The sequence below is a fragment of the Schistocerca serialis genome, chromosome 7 (assembly GCF_023864345.2).
Source record: "Schistocerca serialis cubense isolate TAMUIC-IGC-003099 chromosome 7, iqSchSeri2.2, whole genome shotgun sequence".
Lineage (NCBI taxonomy): Eukaryota > Metazoa > Arthropoda > Insecta > Orthoptera > Acrididae > Schistocerca > Schistocerca serialis.
This window is the reverse complement of record NC_064644.1, coordinates 562,964,792-562,982,155: the sequence shown is the minus strand read 5'-3', so window position 1 is coordinate 562,982,155 and position 17,364 is coordinate 562,964,792. Positions and strand designations below refer to the sequence as shown.

The following is a 17,364-nucleotide window of genomic DNA, read 5'->3' as shown; positions in this document are numbered from 1 at the left end:
GAAGCTGAAAAATGATAGCTCTCAAAATATGATCCACAATTTCTTCATGGAGCTTTCTTAATGTTTCATCTTTGATGAAAGAACCTTTCAGGTTCTTACTGTAGTGTTGAATAAGCTCCCTTGTTATCCTACAGTAGCACCTAACACCCACTTAATGTGTAGTACACAGACTTGCTGGATCCACATTTAGTGTACTAGGAGGAGATATACGTGACACCTCATATTATCACATATCACCACAGAAATTAACTACTCTGCAACACTTTACATGTAATTCCTGATTTGTTTTCAGCTCCCACAATATGTGTGCACATAGGCACACTGAAGGAGTCAATACTGGAACATTGTTCACTTTTACAAGTCTTATAATGAGGCCACACATAAATATCTTGAAGATAACAACAATCGGTCAACTCTGTCAATTCAAACATCTACTTCCAGCAGCTGTAAAAATATAAATTCAATATTATGTCCACAATGGTTAGGAAGTGGAATAATAAATAAAAAAATGTTTCTAGCTCTGACTGTTAGAGGGACAGAAAAGAAAACTCTTTACTTCCCTTCTGTACCTCAAACAAATCCCAAAAATACACAAATATTTCATCAGATGATGTATGTCTTTTCTCTTTAATGTTATCCCACTTATTAAGTGAGACATAATAATCTCGGTATCCCATAATGGGGAAAGATTAATCATTTGTAGTTCTGCTGGTGTACTTAATTTTATCACTATACTGGATGGGCTTCAGCCGCTTCTCGCACACCTGATACAGCTGTTTTCTTGAGGATACTAGGCCCGGGCTGCGGTGCTGGCCCGGGTGGGGCCCACTCTCAGAGACGATTGTCCGCTAAAGGATCCGACGGGTCATGTCCGGGAGCAGCAGCTGAAGCAGATTCTCTTATCACAGGAAGGCCATTGACCAAAACAATAGTGTTCCTCACACTCTCATATGTTGGAGGGTTGCTTGCACGACAATGTGCTGGGCCCCAGTCACCAGTTGGTCGGACTAAGAAACGTATTTTCTGAAAGTTGAAAATAAGCATTTGAACCTTTTTAAAATGAGTTATAAAAAGCAAAAACACTTGATTATGCAAATACTCTTTCTGCACCTAATGTGAATGAAACAAATGTTTCTGCTTGGATACCAATAGCATAAATATAAAATTATCATGGATCCAGATGGTGTCTTTGATGATTGACCAATCTTCGAAATGGAAACAGGTGGACAAAAGCTCAGTCTACATGTTAGATGAGCTTGCCACTGTACAAAAATACAGAGGTTTCATAAATGGTTCAAGTGGCTTCACCACTGTAGCATAGTTGTACATTCTTGATACAAAACTGCAACACTACATGGTCAGACCAAGAATTTCCAGTTACTTCCACCTGAGTGCAGCAATTAGTAAAGACAGTGACAGGCACTGATGGGATTATATTGCACTTAAATTTCGCTCACAACAGTCAAATAACACTGCAACAATACATCGTAAGGAATGTGTTTCTCAGATGTCTCATGTGCCATTTCCACTTGGCAATGTATGTTCAGTTTTGAGGACAACGTGACTCAGTAATTGGAAATTCATTGCCCTCTTACAATGATGGAAACAATCAATCTCATTTGAGCAAGTTTTATGCCGTATGTAATCCATGGCTGTCAATAAACAGAGCAACCGATCATTTGGAAGACCTTATGGAAAATGACTGAAGCAGAAATCTTATGATTTGCAGTTGCTACAAGATCTGATCTCCAAAGGACAAAGGTAGTCAATCTGAACTTGCTACGAGAATGCCACAGCATATGAAAAAGAATAGTTTCGTGAGAAACTTCCCTCCATGATGAAGCACAATTTTTTGTGAAATGGTACAGCAAATACACACAATCTGTGAAACCAGTACACTAAAAATCTCTGTACTATTGCACAACAAAGTTGCAACTCATCATAAGTTAATTACTGGGAAGAATAAGGGTAATGACTCAATGTATAGTTGAGCCACTGAGTGGTTGGTAGATAGGCACATAAATAAAACTATGATGGAAGGAAGCAAGAGTAGAAATGTAAGTAGTTAAAGTAGTTACATAAATGACACTGATGTGTGGCACAAAGAAACACTCAACAGAATATGGTATTTATATTAGCTTTCTAGCTCTTGCTCTTTCTCTAGCAAAAGTAGATATATCAAGATTCACACACAGAATCACACAGACATGCAAACACTCACATCTGTGGATGCAGCAAGACTGGGGGTTAAAAAGGGGGTGGAAGGGAGGGGAAAGAAAGACAAAGGTAGAGTTGAAGGAGGAGAAAGGGAAGGACAAAGAAAGGGACAGGGGTGGAATAGACCAGGAGGATTGCAAGAGCAGAGGATATGCTGGAAAGAGAGTTTCCACCTGTGAAGTTCATAGATACTGGATCTGGAAGGGATTATCCAAACGGCTGACAAGTAGAGCAGTCATTTGTGTTGTGGTGCGCAGCTTGTTCGGCAACTGGATATCAAGTTTGTGATTTGCCATAGATTGGTGGTTGACATTCGTATGAGGAGACAGTTGTTTATTTGTCATGCCTGAACAGAATGCTGCACAGTAATTGAAGCTGGCTGCATTCACACATGGCCCTGCCTTTTATGGGACACGAAATATCTGGGACTATACTGTGGTAGAAGGTGGTAGGTGGGTGTATGGGAAAGGTCTTCCACCCGGATCAACCACAAGGGGATGACCCATCTGGTGCTGGACTGGGAATAAGATTGGAGTAGGAATGGACAAGGAATTTCAAGGTTGGATGGGAGGCAGGACATAACTATGGGTGATCAGGGTTCGACATCCCTATCTCAGGGCATGATGAGAGGTAACTGAAGCATTGGTGAAGGAAGTGGTTGAGCTTTTCAAGGTGAGAATGATGCTTGATGATCAGAGGAGTGCTGGTCAGTAGCTGCTTAACAGGTTTACTGGTTTCAGAAGAGGAGATGGCAAGGTAGATCTGTTTGTGAATGAGAAGGACAGGATACTGTGTGCCAGTAAAGGCTGGTAAGGTTATCAGTATATTTCAACAGTATCTGCTCTCCACTGCAAATGCGGTGATCATTCATGGTGAAAGTGTGAGGAAGACACTTTCTGAAATGGAATGGGTGACAACTGACAAAATGAAAATTGGTGCACCTGATATGAACAGCCCCCCCCTCCCACCCATCAACCATGACTATGGACTTTGCTGTTGGTGGGGAGGCTTGCGTGCCTCAATGATACAGATAGTTGTACCATATGTGCATCCACAATGGAGGGGTATCTGTTGAGAGGCCAGACAAACGTGTGGTTCCTGAAGAGGGGCAGCAGCCTTCTCAGTAGTTGCAGGACCAACAGTCTGGATGATTGACTGATCTGGCCTTGTAACACTAACCAAAATGGCCTTGCTGTTCTGGTACTACAAACGGCTGAAAGCAAGGGGAAACTACAGCTGTAATTTTTCCCGAGGGAATGCAGCTTTACTGTATGATTAAATGATGATGACGTTCTCTTGGGTAAAATATTCCAGAGTCCCCCATTTCGATCTCCGTGTGGGGACTACTCAAGAGGACATTGTTATCAGGAGAAAGAAAACTGGCATTCTACAGATCGGGGCGTGGAATGTCAGATCCCTTAATCGGGCAGGTAGGTTAGAAAATTTAAAAAGGGAAATGGATAGGTTAATGTTAGATATAGTGGGAATTAGTGAAGGTCGGTGGCAGGAGGAACAAGACTTTTGGTCAGGTGAATACAGGGTTATATATATACAAAATCAAATAGGGGTAATGCAGGAGTAGGTTTAATAATGAATAAAAAAATAGGAGTATGGGTAAGCTACTACAAACAGCAAAGTGAACACATTATTGTGGTCAAGATAGACACGAAGCCCATGCCTACAACAGTAGTACAAGTTTATATGCCAACTAGCTCTGCAGATCACGAAGAAATTGATGAAATGTATGATGAGATAAAAGAAATTATTCAGGTAGTGAAGGGAGACAAAAATTTAATAGTCATGGGTGACTGGAATTTGAGAGTAGGAAAAGGGAGAGAAGGAAACATAGTAGGTGAATATGGATTGGGGTTAGGAAATGAAAGAGGAAGCCACCTGGTAGAATTTTGCACAGAGCATAACTTAATTATAGTTAACACTTGGTTCAAGGATCATGAAAGAAGGTTGTATACATGGAAGAACCCTGGAGATACTAGAAGATATCAGATAGATTATATAATGGTAAGACAGAGATTTAGGAACCAGGCTTTAAACTGAAAGACATTTCCAGGGGCAGATGTGGACTCTGACCACAATATATTGGTTCTGAACTGTAGATTAAAACTGAAGAAACTGCAAAAAGGTGGGAATTTAAGGAGATTGTACCTGGATAAACTGAAAGAACCAGAGGGTGTACAGGGTTTCAGGGAGAGCATAAGGGAAGAATTGACAGGAATGGGGGAAAGAAATGCAGTAGAAGAAGAATGGGTAGCTTTGAGGGATGAAATAGTGAAGGCAGCAGAGGATCAAATAGGTAAAAAGACAAGGGCTAGAAGAAACCCTTGGGTAACAGAATAAATATTGAATTTAATTGATGAAAGGAGAAAACATAAAAATAATTGAAGCAGACAAAAAAAATTACAAATGTCTCAAAAATGAGATCGACAGGAAGTGCAAAATGGCTAAGCAGGGATGGCTAGAGGACAAACGTAAGAATGTAGGGCGATGTACTTGAAGACCATATTATGGAAAAGGAAGAGGAATTAGATGAAGATGAGATGTGAAGAGTTTGACAGAGCACTGAAAGACCTTGAGTCGAAACTAGGCCCCCGGAGTAGACAACATTCCATTAGAACTACTGACAGCCTTGGGAGAGCCAGTCCTGACAAAACTCTACCATCTGGTGGGCAAGACGTATGAGACAGGCGAAATACACTCAGATTTCAAGAAAAATATAATAATTCCAATCCCAAAGAAAGCAGGTGTTGACAGATGTGAAAATTACCAAACTATCAGTTTAATAAGTCACTGCTGCAAAATACTAACGCGAATTCATTACAGACGTATGGAAAAACTGATAGAAGCCGACCTCAGGGAAGATCAGTTTGCATTCAGTAGAAATGCTGGAACACATTAGGCAATACTGACCCTACGACTTATCTTAGAAGAAAGATTAAGGAAAGGCAAACCTACATTTCTAGCATTTTTAGACTTAGAGAAAGCTTTTGACATGTTGACTGGAATACTCTCTTTCAAATTCTGAAGGTGGCAGGGGTAAAATACAGGGAGCAAAAGGCTATTTACAATTTGTACAGAAACAAGATGGCAGTTATAAGAGTCGAGGGGTATGAAAGGGAAGCAGTGGTTGGGAAGGGAGTGAGACAGGGTTGTAGCCTATCCCCAATGTTATTCAATCTGTATATTGAGCAAGCAGTAAAGGAAACAAAAGAAAAGTTTGGAGTAGGTATTAAAATCCATAGAGAAGAAATAAAAACTTTGAGGTTCGCCGATGACATTGTAATTCTGTCAGAGACAGCAAAGGACTTGGAAGAGCAGTTGAACGGAATGGACAGTGTCTTGAAAGGAGGGTATAAGATGAACATCAACAAAAGCAAAACGAGGATAATAGAATGTAGTCAAATTAAGTTGGGTGAAGCCAAGGGAATTAGATTAGGAAATGAGACACTTAAAGTAGCATAGGACTTTTGCTATTTGGGGAGCAAAATAACTGATAATGGTCGAATTAGAGAGGATATAAAACGTAGACTGGCAATGGCAAGGAAAGTGTTTCTGAAGAAGAAAAATTTGTTAACATTGAGTATAGATTTAAATGTCAGGAAGTCGTTTCTGAAAGTATTTGTATGGAGTGTAGCCATGTATGGAAGTGAAACGTGGACGATAAATAGTTTAGGCAAGAAGAGAATAGAAGCTTTTGAAATGTGGTGCTACAGAAGAACGCTGAAGATTATATGGGTAGATCACATGACTAATGAGGAGGTATTGAATAGAATTGGGGAGAAGAGGAGCTTGTGGCACAAATTGACTAGAAGAAGGGATTGGTTGGTAGGACATGTTCTGAGACATCGAGGGATGATCAATTTAGTATTGGAGGGCAGTGTGGAGGGTAAAAATCGAAGAGGGAGACCAAGAGATGAATACACTAAACAGATTCAGAAGGATGTAGGCTGCAGTACGTACTGGGAGATGAAGAAACTTGCACAGGATAGAATAGGATGGAGATCTGCATCAAACCAGTCTCAGGACTGTCTTCTTGTGGTCTTCCACAAGAACAACAACAACATGATATGAACAGATGTATTTGTAGAGTAATTTAAGAGGTAGAGATTGACATCTAGTAAGGTGATTCATTGAGTTGAGAAGATGAAGCAAATTTAGGAGTAGGTGTAGATGTCATGGAGGAAAGAGCAAAGGTTACCCCTGCCATGATTCCAGATAATCAAAATGTCATCAATGAATCCAAGCCATACAAGAGGTTTAGGGTGTTGCTTGAACAGGAAGGATTAATCCTCATTGCCCATAAATCGGATGGCATAGAATGATGCAATGAATGTACTAATAACAGAACAATGTATTTGCTTACAGATTTGAGCTTTAAAAGTAAAATAATTATGGGGTCAGGAAGTGGTTGGCTAGAAGGATTGCGAAAGAAGTGGTGGTTATTGTATCAAGTCGATGTTGTGAAAGGCAGTGTTCCATGGCTGCAAAGCCATGGCCATAGGGTATGATGGTGTATAAGGACACTGCACACAGTGACCAACAAAGAGACTGGAGGCAACATGGCAGGACCTGTGGAAATGTGGTGAAGGAAGTGAGCAGTGTCTTGAGTGTAGAGTGAAAGGTTACAGACAATAGTTTGGAGGTGTTCATCAACAAAGGCAGAGGTTTCTTCTGTGGGAGCATTGTACCCAGCTACAATGCAATGTCCAGCAGGGAGAGCTAAAGGGTTGGGTTTGCTGAGTTTGGGGAGAAGGTAAAAGAAGGGAGGGTGAGTGATTGCTGGCGTGAGGAGGGAGATGCATTGAGGTGTCATGTTTTGGGATGGACCAAAGGCCATGAGGAGCTGCTGGAGGCCCTGTTGGAATTATGGGATGGGATTATGTCTGTAATACTTGTACGTAGAGGTGTTGGAGGGTTTACAGAGATCCTCAGTCTCATAGTCACTAAAATTCGTGAACACTGTGGTGGGGTTTCTTGAAAGACATCATGCTTATGCCAGGGACTGTTAAACTTTTTATTTCCACTATGGCAATCTCTGCCTTAGGCCATTATCAAGTGCAGATGTTTTGGCTTTAAACCATGTCTACTTTATACAAGCTGACACATTTATATGTCATTGTCATTTGCTGTTATATACTTTCATGAAGCTGCTAAATAGTGCGAGTGCTGGAAAATGACATGGTTCAATTGCTCCAGTCGAGGATTATATTGACTGATGAGGAGGCCATTCACACTGTGTCTGTGAACTAGGTATGGGAATAGTGGCTGTCTGTGGAAGAATCAGGTGCAGGACCTACCCAATTCACCCATCCACCAGATCCTACTGCAGTCCTGTCACAGGATTATCCTAGCTGATCAGAGGCAGGGCCATTTGTGAAAGCAGCCATGTCATGTACTGCACTGCTGGAATTTCCACACAGCATTTTTAAGTGCACATGGCCATCAACCAGCTATCTATCAAAATGAAGGCCAAACTATGGCCAAGACCATAGTTGACCACCCACTGGTGGAACATGCTACTGAGTAACTGAGTACAACATGCTCAAATTCAATGGCAGCTTCATAAACCAGCAATGTCGATCTCCTCCCCCCTCAGCACCAGATTTTCTGAACTATGCAGATGGAAATTATCCCTGCAACATAGCTTTCACTCCTGTAATCCTCCTGCCCTCATCCCCCCCCCCCCCCCCCCCCTGCAATCTACCCTATAGTCTTCCCTTCCTCTGTCCTATCACCTCCTCCCAATCCATTCTTCTACATTATCATCATTGAGTTTGTACAAACTGTATCCCGCACTTCTAACCTGTGTGCCTGCCCCCCCCCCTCCCCCCCCCCCAGCGGGGAAATGAAAGTGGGGGATGTGGAAAGAGGTAACAGTGTTTCATCTTATCTAACAAAGGAATGTATAATATTTCATTAATAAACTCAGCAATTGTAAGGTCATCACTGGAATGTAATAGCAATAGACTTTGACAGCAATGATGTATCATATTTCAAATTGGATGCTGTTTACACTATGTTCTTTATTAACATGAAACACGACACTGAAACAATTTTGGCAAAGTGCTACTTTGCATTGAAAATAGTAAACAGCAACTGAAACTTGAAAATTTACTGTACTGTCTCTTACCCAAATGCAGAATCTCAGAGTGATTTTTTGCAAAATGACTCAGAACATTTATTTCCACCAACATGCAGTCCAACTACCTAAAGAGCTCTCCGGATTCCATGAGACTTCCCAATCTCTGCCAGTAAATTCAGTTTCCCCAAGAATTTCTGATTTTGTTTTCTTTCCACACAAGTCATCTCCCTGACCATTACAAATAACGAACGATGGAAGACGAATAAATGAGACAGAATATTCTAAATTCTTATGTGTTTGTACCATTGTACCTGTGGTCTAGGGGTAGCGTCTTTGATTCATAATCAAAATGTCTTAGGTCCCGGGTTTGATCCCCGCCACTGCCTAAATTTTGATAAATAATCAGCATTGGCTGCCGAAGACTTCTGGCATAAGAAGTCAGCCTCATTCTGCCAATGGCCTTGTCAAAGAGGGCGGAGGAGCGGATAGAGGCTCAGGGCACTCTCTTGTCCTAGGGGTGGGAAATTGCCCCTAAAGGTGGAAGAATCAGCAATGATCAACGGCATGAGGATGCAGAAGGCAATGGAAACCACTGCATTAAAGACACGTAACGTGTATCCACTGGACATGTGGCGTGTAATTGAAGAAGTGTCATGATGATCTCTCCATTGGCAAAAGATTCCGGAATAGTCCCCCATTCGGATCTCCGGGAGGGTACTGCCAAGGGGGAGGTTACCATGAGAAAAAGATTGAATAATCAACGAAAGGATAACGTTCTACGAGGTGGGGCGTGGAATGTCAGAAGCTTGAACGTGATAGGGAAACTAGAAAATCTGAAAAGGGAAATGCAAAGGCTCACTCTAGATATAGTAGAGGTCAGTGAAGTGAAGTGGAAGGAAGACAAGGATTTCTGGTCAGATGAGTATCGGGTAACATCAACAGCATCAGAAAATGGTATAACAGGTGTAGGATTCGTTATGAATAGGAAGGTAGGGCAGAGAGTGTGTTACTGTGAACAGTTCAGTGACCGGGTTGTTCTAATCAGAATCGACAGCAGACCAACACCGACAACGATAGTTCAGGTATACATGCCGACGTCGCAAGCTGAAGATGAACAAATAGAGAAAGAGTATGAGGATATTGAAAGGGTAATGAAGTATGTAAAGGGGGACGAAAATCTAATAGTCATTGGCGACTGGAATGCGGTTGTAGGGGAAGGAGATACGGGAAGATTTCAATTAGATTACATCATGGTCAGACAGAGATTCCGAAATCAGATACTGGATTGTAAGGTGTAACCAGGAGCAGATATACTCAGATCACAATATAGTAGTGATGAAGAGTAGGCTGAAGTTCAAGACATTAGTCAGGAAGAATCAATATGCAAAGAAGTGGGATACGGAAGTACTAAGGAATGACGAGATACGTTTGAAGTTCTCTAACGCTATAGATACAGCAATAAGGAATAGCGCAGTAGGCAGTACAGTTGAAGAGGAATGGACATCTCTAAAAAGGGCCATCACAGAAGTTGGGAAGGAAAACATAGGTACAAAGAAGGTAGCTGCGAAGAAACCATGGGTAACAGAAGAAATACTTCAGTTGATTGATGAAAGGAGGAAGTACAAACATGTTCCGGGAAAATCAGGAATACAGAAATGCAAGTCGCTGAGGAATGAAATAAATAGGAAGTGCAGGGAAGCTAAGATGAAATGGCTGCAGGAAAAATGTGAAGACATTGAAAAAGATATGATTGTCAGAAGGACAGACTCAGCATACAGGAAAGTCAAAACAACCTTTGGTGACATTAAAAGCAACGGTGGTTACATTAAGAGTGCAACGGGAATTCCACTGTTAAATGCAGAGGAGAGAGCAGATAGGTGGAAAGAATACATTGAAAACCTCTGTGAGAGTGAAGATTTGTCTGATGTGATAGAAGAAGAAACAGGAGTCGATTTAGAAGAGATAGGGGATCAGAATCAGAATTTAAAAGAGCTTTGGATGACTTACGGTCCAATAAGGCAGAAGGGATAGATAACATTCCATCAGAATTTCTAAAATCATTGGGGGAAGTGGCAACAAAATTACTATTCATGTTGGTGTGTAGAATATATGAGTCTGGCGATATACCATCTGACTTTCGGAAAGGCATCATCCACACAATTCTGAAGACAGCAAGAGCTGACAAGTGCGAGAATTATCGCACAACCAGCTTAACAGCTCATGCATCGAAGCTGCTTACAAGAATAATATACAGAAGAATGGAAAAGAAAATTGAGAATGCGCTAGGTGACGATCAGTTTGGCTTTAGCAAAAGTAAAGGGACGAGAGAGGCAATTCTGACGTTACGGCTAATAATGGAAGCAATGCTAAAGAAAAATCAAGACACTTTCATAGGATTTGTCAACCTGGGAAAAGCGTTCGACAATATAAAATGGTGCAAGCTGTCGAGATTCTGAAAAAGTGGGGGTAAGCTATAGGGAGAGGCGGGTCATATACAATACGTACAACAACCAAGAGGGAATAATAAGAGTGAACAATCAAGAACGAAGTGCTCGTATTAAGAAGGGTGTAAGACAAGGCTGTAGCCTTTCGCCCCTACTCTTCAATCTGTACATCGAGGAAGCAATGATGGAAATAAAAGAAAGGTTCAGAAGTGGAATTAAAATACAAGGTGAAAGGATATCAATGATACGATTCGTTGATGACATTGCTATCCTGAGTGAAAGTGAAGAAGAATTAAATGATATGCTGAACAGAATGAACAGTCTAATGAGTACACAGTATGGTTTGAGAGTAAATCGGAGAAAGACAAAGGTAATGAGAAGTAGTAGAAATGAGAACAGCGAGAAACTTAACATCAGGATTGTTGGTCACGAAGTCAATGAAGTTAAGGGATTCTGCTACCTAGGCAGTAAAATAACCAATGACGGATGGAGCAAGGAGGACATCAAAAGCAGACTCGCTATGGCAAAAAAGGCATTTCTGGCCAATTTACTGCCTTATGAAATTTTTTTTGTCAGGCATCAATCCCAGTTTGAAAATAGCAGCAGCATTCATAAATACTGGTACAGTATCCATCACTCAACTTTAATGTGGCACAGAAAGCAGTGAACTGTATCAAAGGAAATTGCACTTGAAAATCCAGGATGAAATAATGACAATATTATGAAAAGGATAGACTGCTACTCACCATATAGTGGAGATGATGAGTCACAGACAGGCACAACACAAAGACTATTAAACATGTAAGCTTTCAGCCAGAATAGAAATAGACAACATACACACACCCACATTCATGCAAATGCAGCTGCATCAATAATGCATTGGTCCACCTCTGGCCCTTATGCAAGCAGTTATTCAGATCACATTGATTGATGGAGTTGCTGGATGTCCTCCTGAGATATGTGCCAAATTCTGTCCAATTGGTGCATTAGATCCTGAGTTGGTTGGAGGTCTCTGCCCATAATGCTTCAAACATTCTGAATAGGGGAGAGATACGGCTACCTTGCTTGCCAAGGTAGGGTTTGGCAAGCATGAAGACAATCAGCAGAAACTCTAGCCCTCTGTAAACAGGAACTATCTTGCTCAAACACTACCTTGGCCACCAAGGTAGCCACATCTCTCCCCAATTGAGAACTTTTCGAATAATACGGGTAGGGACATGCAACCAGCTCGGGATTTTGATGGTCTAACACACCAGCTGATCAGAATTTGGAACAATATACCTCAGCAGGACATCCAACAACTCTATCTATCCATGTCAAGCCAAAAAACTGCTTGGATAAGGGCCAGAGGTGGAGCATCGCATAGTTGACTTGGTCAATTTATGAAGCTCTTCCCTTGAATAAAATAAATCATCCAATTTTTCTGAAATTGTATTCGTTTTTTGTCTGTACATGTACATCCAATTTCTGCCCCATTCTGATAATTGCTTTGTGGTGCTATGTATTTTTCATATTAGAGTGTATTTACAAAACAGAAATGTATTAAAAACTAACTTGTTTTATAAACTGAAGCAATGGATGGAGACAAAGTTCAGAATCTGGACAATATAGAGAGAAGTTCCAGAGACTTTAGTTAGAGATAAGTATCAACTTTGTCAAATAAGCTATAAACAAACCTTAAATATATACATCAAAGAAACTGTGCAACACAAAATAGTAAAGTCAAACGCTTTTACCCTCAAATCAATAGTAACTGCATAAACTCATTCATTCACATGTTGTGTTATGTAAATCCCATCATGAAGGAGAGCCTTGTGGGATGTGGACTATCAGACAGACACAACAACTGCTGGATGCTTCCGTAAAGTACACTGAAAAAAATTATGACGAGTGCTAACCTACTCAAACTGATAATTATGGTAATTAGCTGCAGATTATTTTATATATTTACGTTGGGAGAGAAACAGTTACAAGCTGCTTTGGAAGAAAAACAGTCTCTGATCCTTCTCACACATCTTTCAGTTGCTGTTTTTGTCCAATATTTCAAAGACGACATTTATGTAATTCCACACAGAGTGCTAACAGCTGTCTACATATTGGCAAAGTCAGGCTCTATCTAATACAAATACTAGAGTTATGAAGAATTTATATTACCAAGTAGCTGTATTCTCATGAACTATAGGGGGAATGGGTAATGAATTCTTTCCATTGTGCCTGACTGCAGCTCAAAGGGTCATTCTTACAGTGAGTAGCAATCTATCCTTTTCCTAATATTAGTGATATTCCAACCTGGAGTTTTGCTTAATGATGTATTCTTTTACTTTATGGTTAAATATTCAGAGATTTTCAATTTCCTACATGATATCCACTGGCAGTTTGTTACATACTCTTGCAACAGAATATAAAACTCTTTTCTGAACCATGGACAAGAATGCATACCTCTATCTATATGGCATCAAGGGATCACAAATTTAGCATTGGAGGGCAGCGTGGAGGGTAAAAATTGTAGAGGGGGACCAAAAGATGAATACACTAAGCAGATTCAGAAGGATGTAGGTTGCAGTAAGTACTGGGAGATGAAGGAGCTTGCACAGGATAGAGTAGCATGGAGAGCTGCATCAAACCAGTCTCAGGACTGAAGACAATAACAACAACATCTATATGGAACTTACTTTCACTTCTAGTATTTCTACTTCCAGTGGCTGTGAACTGCTGAGATAGTTATTAATGACAAATACCATTAGGGAGTACATATATTGGCATGAGAGCGTAAGAATCACTAGGCCTCTGGAGAGGCATCTGTAAAATGTCCAGTTATTTATTTTACACTTTGTATCGTTCGTTTCTGTAGAATGCCATTCTGACCCGAGCTTCAAGAGTTGGCAACCACGTGTGTGTGTGTGTGTGTGTGTGTGTGTGTGTGTGTGTGTGTGTGTGTGTGTGTGAGTGAGTGTGTGAGGCATGTATCAATGTATGTGTTTCTCTTTTGCTGCTGAAGGCTGTGACCAAAAACTTTGTGTGTCTTTTAATTGTGCCTCTCTGCAACTTTACATGTCTTCTTTATGATAAATAGCAAATTATCTTTTCCTTCATTGTTATTACTCTTTTACTTTAATTATTGTGTGGCAGTATCAGTGAGAAAAAATCTCAAAAAGGTTTAAAATTGTGCGCACAGTATGTCGGATGTCTCTATTCTCAGATAATGGGCAGATACAATCTGGGTAATTTGCGTGCTGTGAGTTATGCTGACTTATTATGTTAACACCGTTTCTATGTTCAATACTTGACTAATAGTTTTAAAACTTTAATTTAAGCTTAAACTTCTTAGTAAGCAGAGTATGACAGCATTTCAAATGTTTAAATTCAGTCACAGGAGGAAATACTGAAAATCAACTTTCTGTTGACCCTGGAAGTAGTTCAAACAGGCAACCTTATGAAATGACATGTAAAAACATTTTTCTTATTCAAGAGATTTTACAGGGTGTTTCAAAAAGAATATATGTAATTTGAATGCATATATTTATTAAACTTTAAGACATACAAATATGAAACTTTACACACCCATTTACGAACCTCTCAAGTTCAGATTACAGATGTTCAATATGTCCTCCATCAGTGACACGAAAAATATCACATCAATACTCAAATTCCTCCCATACTCCGGCAAGCACATCCTTCATAATTGATGTACAGATCCGGTTCTTCAAATCTCCTAGGTTCTGTGGTTGTGGTGGTACATAAACGTTGTCTTTAACGAAACCCCATAGGAAGAAGTCAGAGGGTGTCAAATGCAGTGACCATGGAGCCTAGCTGAGACATGCCAAGTCACCAGCTCCTTAACAACCAATCCAATGGTTCAGTAGAGTTTCATCCAGATATTCACACAGTCGACAACTCCAGTGAGGGGGTATCCTGTGTTGTTGAAAAATGCAGTTGTCTTCGTGCAGCCTCAGAAACAACCAGTTTTGTAACATAGTGAGATACTGCTGACCATTAACCATGTTTCCATCAAAGAAGAATGGGCCATAAACAGATGATCAGGATATCGCACAAAACATATTAACTTTGGGTGAATCTCGTACATGTTAAATGGCTGCATTTGGTTTCTGTAGAGCCCAAATTTGAACATTGTGTTTCTTTATCTGATCACTAACATGGAAAGTTGCTTCATAAGTGAACATGATGCTTTGTGCGAAAGTGTTATCATTGTCAATAGTATCAAGAATCTTGTTACAAAATGCCACTCATTTGTGTTTGTCATCAGGACACAGAGCCTGTAACAGCTGTAACTTGTATGGCTTCATAACCAACTGACGTCTCAAAACATGCCAAATTGTTTAGTAGGCAGCTGTAACTCCTGACTGGCATGATGAGTTGATTTTGAAGGACTACATTGGAAAGTAGTTTGAATTCGTGCAATATTTTCTTCAGGAACACGAGGGCGGCCAGGACTCTTTCCTTTACATACACATCCTGTTTCTAGAAACTGACGATACCACCTGTGAATGTTCCACCCATTTGGAGAATAATTTTGGTACCTCAACCTGAAACATCTTTGCACTGTAATCATGGAATTGCACTTCGCAAACTTGAGAACACAAAATGATTTCTGCTACAGATTAGTCATTTTAAACATATGATCGTTACCAAGCAAAAAAGAAGACAACTAACATCTAATGACCATTAATAAAACTAGATTATGTATTTGTTTCTCCAATAGCTGAGCCGAGGTGCAGCGATTGATAGTTTGGACAAAATAATACTTTGGAATATGTAAATTCTTTTCGAAACACCCTGTGTATTAGTCAGTAACCCCAGTTACAGAAAATTATATCAAAACGTGTTGGAGACAAGTATTTCTGTAGGTCATCATCTTGGGAAGGCTCTCCATGTCACTAAATAAATCTCTGTAAGCAATATAAGGGGGAAAAAAGCTTAATGAGCTAACTTACTGAATATTATGAGGTCATAATTGGTGTATGTATGCCATATGCAACCTGGTAAAGATACTCAAAAAAACAATAGATGATGTTCTTGTACGAAAGGTACATGGAAATCTTTGTTCTATCAATTAAATGCAGTAGTGAGAGGCAAGAACTGCTTTTCAGAGCAACTGAATAGAAGACTCACACCACTCATGCCTCTAGGTCATGCTGACAAATCTACATCTATATACACACTCAGTAAACTACTGACAAATGTACAGTTGAGGTTACTTAGCATAGTATTAGATTTTATGGTTTCTTCCAATACAAATTGTCTCTGAAGTGCAGGAAGAAAGTCTGCTTAAATGCCCTGTGCATGTTGTTATTTGTCTAATCTTATCATTATGGTCTCTATGGGGGTGATATGTAGATGTCTGAAGGACACCTCAGATTATTGTCTTAATACTGGTTCTTTAAACCTTGTAATTAGGAATTTGTGGGATAATTAGTGTATCTTCAAGCAAAAGTCAATTAAGGGTTTACAAGATTTCTTTGACTAACACCCACTAGTCACACAAATGTGTTACCATTTGTGTTGTCTTTCTTTTTATACTCTCAATATCCTCTGTTAGTTCCATCTAATATGAGTTTCACACTTGAAAAATATCCTCAGGTAGGACACACAGATGTTCTGTAAGTAATTCCATTGCAGACTAACTACATTTTCCCAGTATATTGCCAACAAACTGAAATTTGCCATCTGCATTTCCTATCTCTACAAATTGTTACACCTGCGTTTGTATGAGTTGACAGAGTCCACAGGTGAGTCATTGACATTGTAACAACAATATGGACAATATAGATTGCTACTCACCACAAAGAGGAGGCATTAAGTTGCTGTCAGGCTAAAATATTAAGGTTCTGGCCAGGCATTAAGTTTCTGGCAGGCTAACTTATAAAGCTTCTGGCCAAAGTCCTCCTTGCAAAATAGAAAATGACTCACATTCCCACTAGTACAACTCACTCACACGTGGCCACTACCTCTGGGTGTTTAGGCCCTGCTGTTGTGAGTGTGTGTGTGTTTGACTCTTTTTCATTGTCCTGTCTGTAACTCAGTGCCTCCTGTATGGTGAGTAGTAGTCTATCCTTTCCACACTGCTGTTATTCCACCCTGGATGATGATGATGATGATGATTTATGGTAGAGGACACTAAACAGCTGGGTCATCAGCGCCCTTGCATTAATGTTATACCAAAGAAGATTTCCATAAGCTATGGAAGGAGATCAATTAACTGGAAAACGACGTTTGATCCCACCACAGGAAACATAAAGCAACACCAGGAAGGTGAGGTTCAGAAAAGCCCGTAATAAAACCCCGGCGAGACACAGTGGGATAACTAAACGAAATCATGGAGAAAATATCTGTAAAGATGCTATTAAGAAAGGGACAAATAAGCGTGGCTGGATGACGACTTAGAAATAATATATGACCCAACCACTCTGTGACACATTAAGATTGCACACCAAGTATTTTGGGAAGAATTCCAGACAGCGCACCAAATTTTAAGACACGAACAACACTCGCCTCATTATCAGTTAAAATAGAGAGAAGATCCTGTCGGAGACCCAGTTCAACCCTCAGGTCATCATATAGAACACACTCGGTTAAAAGATGTACTGA

At 40.1% G+C, this 17,364-nt stretch overlaps 1 protein-coding gene across 1 annotated transcript in view; it reads right to left on the bottom strand.

The window, feature by feature from the left end:
* Nucleotides 1-626: 626 nt before the first annotated feature.
* LOC126413249 (sodium- and chloride-dependent glycine transporter 2-like) overlaps nt 627-17,364 on the bottom strand; it is a 513,853-nt gene continuing 497,115 nt past the window's right edge. Inside the window, exon 11 of the mRNA XM_050083149.1 lies at nt 627-1,023. Coding sequence (XP_049939106.1) covers nt 832-1,023 — 192 coding nt within the window. The 3' untranslated portion in view covers nt 627-831. The remainder of the gene's footprint in view (nt 1,024-17,364) is intronic.